The 10,471-nt window shown below is 36.4% G+C and overlaps 1 protein-coding gene across 1 annotated transcript in view; it reads right to left on the reverse strand.

The window, feature by feature from the left end:
- LOC107595517 (centriolin) overlaps positions 1–10,471 on the reverse strand; it is a 33,438-nt gene that overhangs the window by 15,855 nt on the left and 7,112 nt on the right. The window contains exons 10-15 of the mRNA XM_016285940.1: positions 8,162–8,336; positions 7,786–7,895; positions 6,319–6,513; positions 2,653–2,806; positions 2,300–2,520; positions 2,044–2,220 (exon numbers count right to left, since the gene is read on the reverse strand). Coding sequence (XP_016141426.1) covers positions 2,044–2,220; positions 2,300–2,520; positions 2,653–2,806; positions 6,319–6,513; positions 7,786–7,895; positions 8,162–8,336 — 1,032 coding nt within the window. The remainder of the gene's footprint in view (positions 1–2,043; positions 2,221–2,299; positions 2,521–2,652; positions 2,807–6,318; positions 6,514–7,785; positions 7,896–8,161; positions 8,337–10,471) is intronic.

The raw sequence follows: 10,471 nt of genomic DNA on the forward strand, positions 1-10,471 counted from the left end.
AATTCAGTAAGGATGCATTAAATCGGTCAAAGGTGATAGGAAAAATGTTACAAAAAAATTTCAAATGAATGCTGTTCTTTTGAACTTTCTATATATCAAAGAATTAAAAAAACAAAATGAAAACAAAAATCTAACATGGTTTCCACCAACATATTTAGCAGCACAACTTTTCAACATTGATAAGAATAAGAAATGTTTCTTAAGCAACTTCCTAATTAGTTCGTAATTTAAATAAATGCTGTTCTTTTGAACTTTTCATCAAATAATCCTAAAAATACCACAAAACTATTAAACTGTGCAAGTTTTTATGTTTTCAGTATTGATAATAATATGAAATGTTTTTTGAACAGCAAATCAGCATATTACAATGATTTCTGAAGAATCATGTGACACCGAAGACTGGAGTAAAATAATAACCACTAAAATAATGACATTTAAAATGACATTTAAAATATAATGAAATAGAAAACAGAAATAATATTTCACAATATTACTGTTTTACGGTATTTTTGATCAAATAAATGCAGTCTTGGTGAGCATAATGTTTAAAAAAAATTTCATCAAAACATGAAAAAATATTACAGAAACTTCTGAACGGTAGTGTATGTTTAAGGCACAAGCTCCAAAATGAATGCAAACACTGATGTTTTCTGATCATACACATGAAAGTGTGAATATGTGAGATCTGAAAGGGTGAAAGATAAGATTTTCAGTGAATAATGACTTAAAATTCAGCTTCAACAAGCTGAATTGTTGATGAAGGCACTATCACAGGCACAGTCTTAACTTATTTTTATGGAAAAAGGCAACATGAATATTCAACCTAACATTTTGTGAAATTTAAAGGGGACCTATTATGCAAAAATCACTTTTATAAGGTGTTTGAACATACTTGTGTGGCTGCAGTGTGTGAAAACAACCAGCCTATAATGGTACAAACCCACCCACTCATTTTTTTATAATCCCAATAAATTATAAACAGTCTCTCCAAACGAACGGTTTCAGATTCTCCCTTTGTACACGTCACTAAAGGGAAAAAGTCCCGCCCATTTGTGACGCTCTCTGCCCTATTAGTATAGACACAGGCCTGAGTGAGATGCAGCGGTCAGCCATTACTGTTTTCCTGCTGTAATGTTAGCTGCTGGAGATATACAATGTCAGCCCAAAGAGGCATTACAAGTGTTGTGTTTTGGGATGCACCAATGAACATAGGAGTCTCCATAGACTCCCTCCATTTGAGCCGCTGAGGACACGGTGGTTAAATTTCATTTTTGAAGGAAATATCCCGGAAAAAATCGGTAAAGTCCCCTATATGTTTAGGGATCAATACCAACGCTTCATGCATGAACGTCAGCTCCAGACAAAGTAAGTATCATGCATTTGTTTTCCAAATTGCCTTTCTGAAAGAGCTTCTTGGCACTCTGTAAGGCTAATGTTGCTAAAGCTATGCCTGTTTTCACTGGTGCTGCCTTCACGTGCTACCAGAATGATCGTAAATAGGAATGTGGTAGTTAAAAATTGCATGTGAAAGCCATATGAAGTCGATTGCTTGAATTTGTCGAGCTCATAATCACATGTGGGACTTATAAAGTTTGTGATAGCAGCTAAGGCACAATGAGACCAGCTGTCGTAATTTTTTTCACGCCGTGCTCCCCGTCTGTGTAATTCATAAACGATCATTTAGTATGCACAGTACAATCAGATGACTGACTTTTAATCCAAGTACATTTTCTGTAAAATGCACCAGCTCATTTGCATTTAAAGGGACACACAAAAATGGCGCATTTTGGCTCATACCTTAAAAGTGGCAATTTTAACAAGCTATAAAAATGATCTGTGGGGTATTTTGAGCTAAAACGTCACATACACACTCTGGGGACATCAGAGACTTATTTTACATCTTGTAAAAAGGGTCATAATAGGTCCCCTTTAAAAAAAAGTTGGGAGTAGAATTTTTTTTTATTTCTAGAAGAACTACGCCATTGTATAAATAATAATATATTATGCATGAATATGAAAAAATTCTATGAAGATATATCCTACTTGACTTAGTCGACGCAGTCTGTTCAGCTCCTCCTTCAGCTGTGTGGCCTCAGTATCTCTCTCCTGCAGTTGAGTCTCCAGCTCTGCCTCATATTCACTGACCTGCCCCTGAGCCTGCTTCAGCTCTTCATTCTCTGTCCTCAGATCCTCCAACTCCTGCTGCTGATGCTGCAGCTCCTAGAACACGACAAACAGTATGATAATGTTTTGACCTATTACAGAGTGGTGAACTCTTATATCAGAGACAGACTCCAACCTCCTGTGCGCTTTTAGCACTCAGAGCTTCTTTCTGCAGCTGTGTGCATTGCTGCTCGTTCTCACATAGGAGGCATTGCAGAGCGTCTTTCTCCCTCTGTAGACGCCTGCAGTCTAACTTGGCTCTTTGTGCTTGGTCCTTCACCCCCTGCAGATACTCCTGGAGACCTGCGATGATGCCCTCCAGGTCACACTTGAGTGCTTCATTAGCAGCGATCTGACCTGAAAGAGTTGAGTGGTTTCTTCTACTTATTTGATGATTTTAAAATGTCGTATTCATAAATTTATAATGGTTCAAAGACTATCTTTATCTTATTAAGGTTAAGAAGCATCATTTAAAAAAAAGTTGCTGACCATCAGTAAGTTGTTGCTCTAGTTCTTTTATCTCCTGTGTCTCCTTGTGGATGCGTGTGATCATGTCATCCAGCCTGCTCTCCAGTTCCTGGTGCTTTCTGCTCATGATGGCCAGCAGCTGTGTCTTCTTGGACAACTGAGCCTTTGCATGGGCCTGCAGGAACGATAGCAGAGAGAGTTGGGATACAGTGCTATTACATGATCAATTCTGCTGGCCACTCGTTGTCCAAGATCTCTAACTCAATAACTCTCTAAATAAAGCTGATATGTATCTTTGGTACTTCTTTTGTAATAAAAAATAAGTACTCAAAAATATAGGTTTATTAAAATATCAGTCTAACTATCTTTAATGTTAGTATTTTTTTTATTTTTTTTATTAAGATTACGCTAATATAACTAAAATGTAAATAATTTTAAGATTGATCAATTTAAGACTGATTCTGCTGAACACAAAAGAAGATATTTTGAATAGTGTCGGTAACCAAACAGATGACAGTAGCCACTGGCTTTCATATATGTTTTAACTATTTCCCAGTATTTTTGACTATTTCCATAGTCAATGGCTACTGTCAACTGTTTGGTTACCAACATTCTTCAAAATATCTGCTTTTGTGTTCATCAGCTGAAAGAAAGTCATACATGTTTGAAACAACTTGAGGGTGAGTAAATGATAACAGAATTTTCATGTTTGGGTGAACTATCCTATTCAGGCCAATTTATACCAAGGATTATAGCTATAACAAATAATGATAACGAAAAAGTTAATCATCTTTTAAATATTTTACAATAGTCCACAACTGCAACAGCATAGCAACACCCTGACAACCAACCACCCCAAACATTCTAGCATCCTGGAGGTGACTTTCATTGACAAAGACCCTCACAGTTCTTGTAGTTCTTCTTTAGGAAAAAAAATCTAGTGTTACCAATAGGTTGTATTAATCATTAACATATTTAAAACTGATCTGGTCTGATTATTGATTCCCAGTCTTTTCAAATCATTCTGATACAAATCCCAGAACTCAATTCACATACACTGAAAAAATTGATATAGAAACAATTTTCACAGAGAAATTGCTAGTTAATATTACAATTAATTACAAAGAGACAGCAGGTAACAAATTGAATTTAAATGGAAAATTACATAAGCTTTTAAATAAGTTTTATATTAAGTTTAAGTTTGTTTAAATTTTACTTACAACTTTGAAAAATATATTTTTTACAGTGTACAATATCCAACCAAATTAACAATCCAAACAGGATGTGAATTGGAACGCAGGGACAGTTTTGGACTTCTGCATTTGTTACTTCTCAACCCATTCACTTCCTCTTCCCTCCCAACAAAAAAAATTATCTCAAAGTGAAAATGAAACACTTTCATTAAACATTAATTTTAAACAATGCCTCGTTCACAGGCAAGTCTGCTTTAAAACTTTAAACCAACACTATTTATATATGACGATTTCAAAGGTATATAGATTTATCTAGTGGTTAACTCATTAAATACTGTGCATTATTTTTGTCCACTGCTCTCATAAAATATGCAAGCCAGCAAACTCTGATGACATAATGCCTTTGCAATTTCCTGGAATAAACACTGAAAATATACAACATTCATGAAACATCATACTGTAATGATCAACTTTAAAAATGAAATAATGTTCAATGATGCTAGATACCAATAATCACTTCTACAAACAACTTTACAAGCCCCAAATTGCAATAGTATGACAGCAGCCTCCCACGAGCCCCTCCTTGACCCCAGTGGGGTACTTACTACAGCGGTGTGGCTGCCATCTCTTCACTTTCTGTCTCTATATATCCATTTTTCTCATGTTGCTGCCCCACGAGGAGTAACAGGGGCTCCTTGTGCAGGAAGAGAACATTTCCTGTCTCTTTTAGTGGTTACTTTAAACTGCAGAGGTTTTTTCCATGGACTCCAACTATCACTAAAAGTAGCCCCCTCTTCTAGACTTCATTCTCCCCCTCCTCCTCAATCCCTGCACTCTTTCCACCCTCCTCTCAACACAGGAAACTTTTGGCGGCCTCAGCCAATCAGTGTCTGTGTCTGTGGCCGGGTGGGAGTAAGGAGCCTCTCTGGCTCCACCCACAGCATCAACAGATTTCCCAGGACAGAAGTGCTCTCTTCTTTCTTAAAGAGACAGGGGCTTCATTTTATAAGCCTGCTACTCGCTGCTGAGCATCATGGGTTAGTGATGATTAATTCCATAGAGAACCTAATCTTGTTATACACCTTTGTTGTTAGGGAGTTACCAGTTATTTTACACTCATTTTGTCCTACACTGTTTGCATGCCATTTTCTTCAACAGAAAACAGGAAGACGTGCATTTTTTTGTTATATAACATAAATAAACTAATGATCTCACATATGAATAAAATATCTGAATAGTTCAGAGGCTTATGGTATAAACAACACAACATATACAGACAATAAAACGCTTTACAGTCATGAAAATGATTTTGTGGCATTTGCAGATGTTGTTGAAATGTGCAACTGTTATTCCTGCAGAAAACAGGTTCTTGCCTATATCTATAATATAAAGCATTATCTGCAATAAATGCAATATTTGTTCTAAGTGTATTTATCAACTAGATTTCACATTCCAACTATGGTAAAATAGCAAATATAGACAAACTTGTACTGTACATTAGTCAAAATCTATTTTAATGCTTTAAGCTGTCTAGCAACAGTCAACAAAATATTAGTAATTTTAACAGAAAAATAATGTATAATGTGAAATATAAAAAGTGCAACAGTAAAACCTGTTAATTGTTAAAGTGGTAACAAATTGTACTCCATATATTGAACTTACCAACATGCAATTTAAAAAAAAAAAAAGTTTTTGCACGTAAAAAGTTTAAATGACAAATCAAAAGTCTATATTACAAGTCTTTACATGTACACTACTGTTTAAAATGCTTGTGGTCTGTAAGATTTTTTAAATGATTTTGAAAGAACTCTCTTATGCTCCCCAAAACTGCATTTATTTAAATCAAAAATACATTAAAAACAATAATATTGTAAAATGTATATAAAAATAAATGTTTTGTAACAATGTAAATGTCTGTACCATTACTTTTGATCAACTGAACATGTCCTTGCTGAGTAAAAGTATTAATGCCTGAATATATTTTATTTTGTTTACTTAATGTTCGTTGGATTATTTTAGTGTCATGTACTTGTATTTATACCCTGGTGCTATTTGTCTTTGTATAGATTAATTAGCCATTATTTTTTAAAATGTCCATTAAAATGAACCATAATTCTTAATAATGTGGCCATCTGTATTGTTGTATCTAAACTGTTTACAGTACAAAGAAGATGTATATAGTTTAAGTATGTTAGTATATTATCATTACATCAGTTCATGAATAACGATACATACTTTGATGAACTATAAAATAAAAAATGTATACAGTAAATTTCTAGTGACCACTGCTTTATATACTGTAAATTTAACAGGATGTTTTACAATGTTCAGTTAACGCTAATAAATTGCATTACTAAGAATTGCTTTAGCAATTATTGTTAGAAAAACATTTATTTATTGAACAATTGGTGTGTTTTTCCCTACTGTGTTATGCAAATAATAATCCTCAAGAGAATTATTTTCACGAGGCTGTTCAGGCATGAGTTTTACTGACATGTCTGGGGTCACTGGGATCCAGGCTGTGCAGTAGATTCTGCAGCTGGTCCGTTTCCTCCTGGGCTTGGTTCCTCTCAGCATTCAGTCTGTCCAGCTGCCTCTCCACAGCCTCCATCTCTCCTCTCATCTCTCCCAGCCTCTGTATCCTCCTCTGAAGCTCCTGCCTGAGCTGATCCTTCTCAGCCTCACAGATCTATGTGCAAATCAACATAGATGAATTAAATAATTAAAGGGGTCATATGATGCGATTTCAAGTTTTCCTTTCTCTTTGGAGTGTTACAAGCTCTTGGTGCATAAAGAAGATCTGTAAAGTTGCAAAGACTAAAGTCTCAAATCCAAAGATATATTCTTTATAAAAGTTAAGAGTCAACCACACCTACCTAAAATGGCTCATTCTAACACACCCCCACATGTCTACGTCACTATGTGGAAATATTAGCATAATGCCGCCCAAATGTGCACGCAAAGAAAGAAGGCGTGGTTTCAGTAACCGCAGTTAGTGTTGAAGCAGCCATGTCAGGGAGACACTGTGGGTTTCAGTGCGAAAGCAAAAGCACTTTATTTGGCCTTCCGGAAGTAGATGCAATTAGGAATCATTGGTTAAGATTTATTTACAACAGAACAGCACAACCCAGATGTTCGAATTTGTGCAACGCATTTTATGGAAGACAGTTTTTTGAACCTAGAAGAGTACAAGGCTGGCTATGCACAAAGGCTATTTAAAAAAATAAATAAAGTAAATTCCGACTTTGCTATGACAATCTGGCGCTTCTGAATCAGCGACTGTAAGTATGTTTTGTTATTAGTTTAAGTATTTGCTATTGACTGTTCAAATGCGGAGTTTTGCGCAGCGCAGAGTAACGCGTTGTGTGTGTGTGTGAGGGGAACAGGGTCACATCACAGGAGAGTGAACTGCCTGTCAGAAATCATAGCATGTCAGCTGTCTTAACCGCGGCTTGTGTACTGCATCAACACTGTGTCTGTCACGCTACTCTGTTGCCCTTTCGGGCTTGAACTGATGGTAAAACTAACGATATTATTAACTGTGTTGATAGTTAGGTTGAAAGCTGAAGCGATTATGGGAAGGGGCGTTACATTTCCGACGCGTGCTTGTGGTGTTCGGCCAATCACAATGCACTGGGTCAGCTGGCCAATCAGAGCAGACTGCGCTTGTCAAAGGAGGGGGCTTTGTTGAAAACAACATGTTTGAGAGAGGCAGGGCATAGAGGACCTACAATAATGTACATGTACAATAATGTTTTTTGAACATTAAAGCATGTCAACATATTCTGTTACACCAAATACACAAAATAATGATCTTTAAAATAGCATCATATGACCCCTTTAAAAATTAATCTGAATGTGGACTCTGCCATTAAGTTTTACTTAGCTAGTGGTGTTTTTTTTTTGGTTTGTTTTGTTTAAAAAGCCATTCACATAAGACGTTTAAAGGGGAACATCTCACCCGTCTCTGAGAAACTGTCTCCTCTAGCTGCCGGAGCTCTTCACTGGCTTTAAGGATCTGCTGCTCTTTTGCCTCAATTTCTTTATGCAACTGCTGTAATCGCTCCTCAGCTTAAACCAAAACACAACACAAAACACAGATGCATTAGCAAAAGTGCAGACATGTGGATATTACAGTGGCCACAAAAAAAGAAAAAAAAAAAAGGAAAATGTCCTTCATCATTTGTTGGTAGCACTGGTAATAAGAGCAAACAACTACAGATTGTTCCAAGTAAAGAGAGTAAAAAAAGGGAACGCATGTGTAATGTTATCATTTTATGAATCTATTTAGAGCCTTTAATATAATATGAGGGCACAGTGCCCTTGAACTTTTGTACCTCTAAGCTGAGCATGTTCTCCTGGGGTGTCTGTCTCAGTCAGGTCCGCTGAGGCAGGCTGCTGCTGGTTTTGTGCACCCATGCTATCCGTCTCTGATTGAAATGTGATGTTCCTTTTCTGACGAGACTTTCCTATGTATGGACTCTCGCTAGAAAGGTTCTCCACCTCCACATCCTGAACAACAAAGAGAATAATCTCTCTAAAAATCATATAATCCTACCATATACAAATCAGCACTGTATGATATAGTTCTAAAATGGACATTCTCGGATAAATGTCTATAAAGAAACACGCTAATGTCAAATATACTGTTGTTATTAGGACTAAAGTAAAGTCATTTGAAGCTTTTGTATTTCAGAATTTAATCATCAAAGATCAAATGTATGAAATGTCACCTATGAATGAATCAGAATGTAACACAGTTAAAGCCTCGCGATGACCAATAATCCTATATTATTATAACATATTATTTTGTTTTCTTTGCTTAAAAGTGGAACTGAATCAATTAAAACTTAATATACTGTACTACATTTTGAATAATGCACCACCATTCAAAAGTTTAAAGGGGTCATGTGATGCTGCTAAAAAGAACATTATTTTGTGTATTTGGTGTAATGCAATGTGTTTATGCGGTTTAAGGTTCAAAAAACATTATTTTCCACATACTGTACATTATTGTTTCTCCTCTATGCCCCGCCTTTCTGAAACGCACCGATTTTTACAAAGCTCATCGGCCTGAAAAAGCAAGGTGTGCTGTGATTGGCCAGCTATCCAGTGCGTTGTGATTGGCCGAATACCTCAAGCGTGTGACGGAAATGTTACGCCCCTACCATATTGTGATGCCCTGTCAGGCCGGAGCGATGATTCAAAAACATGAAAACCCATAATAAACGAGGCATTCGTTGCATCCAGTGGGGACATAATTATGGATTATAATGACTTATACTGTCTTTTTACGCGTTGCGTTGCATCGCGCCGCGTAAACATAAAAATCTGTCTGCATTTGTGACTGGAGAAATGACAAACAACAAGCTAAAGTGAGGAATGGCCGGAGGGCTAGAGTGAGCAGAGGCGGCGGATTCGACGAAGGAGCGTCCGGAGGACTTGTGGCAACCACGCGTGACGACCCCGGGCTGGACTCCGCTTCGTCAACGGTGAAAGCCGATCCGGCGATCCACAGCGCAAAGTTGTAGTATTTCCTCAGCGACCAGCACGGATCAGCTCCAGTCATGACAAAGCAGATATCGTCCTCTTTTGGAAGGCCAAACAAAGTAGTTTTGGTTTCACAACGAATCACACAGCGCATTCACAACATGGCGGCGGTGGCAACAACAATACTACAGCGAGAATAAAAGTTATGCCTTCTTTCTTTGCGTGAACATTTGGGCGGCGTTATGCAAATCTTCCCCCCTAGTGATGTAGACATGTGGGGGCGTGTTAGAACGAGCCGTTTTAGGTAGGTGTGGCTGACTCTTAACTTTTATAAAGAATATATCTTTGGATTTGAGACTTTAGTCTTTGCAACTTTACAGATCTTCTTTATGCACCAAGAGCTTGTAACACTCCAAAGAGAAAGGAAAAATTGAAATCGCATCATATGACCCCTTTAAGGTCAGTAAGATTTATGGATGATAAGAAGAAGAAATGTTTTTGAGCACTAAATCAGCATATTAGAATGATTTCTGAAGGATCATGTGACACTGAAGACTAAAGAAATGGCTGCTGAAAATTCAGCTTTAGTGATAAATATATTAAAATAGAAAATGTATATAGTTACACTATTACATTATATTTTAAATTGTAATAATATTTCATAATATTATTGTTTTTACTGTATTTTTGATCAAATAAATGCAGCCTTGGTGAGCATAAGGGATTTCTTTCAAAATGTTTATATTGGTATTGGCTGGTTACTCTTTAAAAACACAGTAATAATTTTATAAAACTGTTAATTGTAGTGTTTTGCCAATTTAAAAATACATGTTTTAATAAAAATAAAAAGGTTTCTCATGCTTTACTTTGTAATGTTCTGAGGCCTAAATGAACTTGTAGCATTTAAAACATTATTCTTTTTTTAATTAGACAAAAAGTACAATAGAAATTTCAGTCCATGAAAATAATTATCAGCTTACCATATGTACCAGATTTTAACATTAGTTACATCCCTAGTTTGGAAACCATTTTTGCATCCTCGTTTAAAGGGGTCATATGATGCGATTTCAATTTTTCCTTTCTCTTTGGAGTGTTACAAGCTCTTGGTGCATAAAGAAGATCTGTAAAGTTGCAAAGACTAAAGTCTCAAATCCAAA

The sequence above is a fragment of the Sinocyclocheilus grahami genome, unplaced genomic scaffold, assembly GCF_001515645.1.
Source record: "Sinocyclocheilus grahami isolate Dianchi unplaced genomic scaffold, SAMN03320097.WGS_v1.1 scaffold203.1, whole genome shotgun sequence".
Classification (NCBI taxonomy): domain Eukaryota; kingdom Metazoa; phylum Chordata; class Actinopteri; order Cypriniformes; family Cyprinidae; genus Sinocyclocheilus; species Sinocyclocheilus grahami.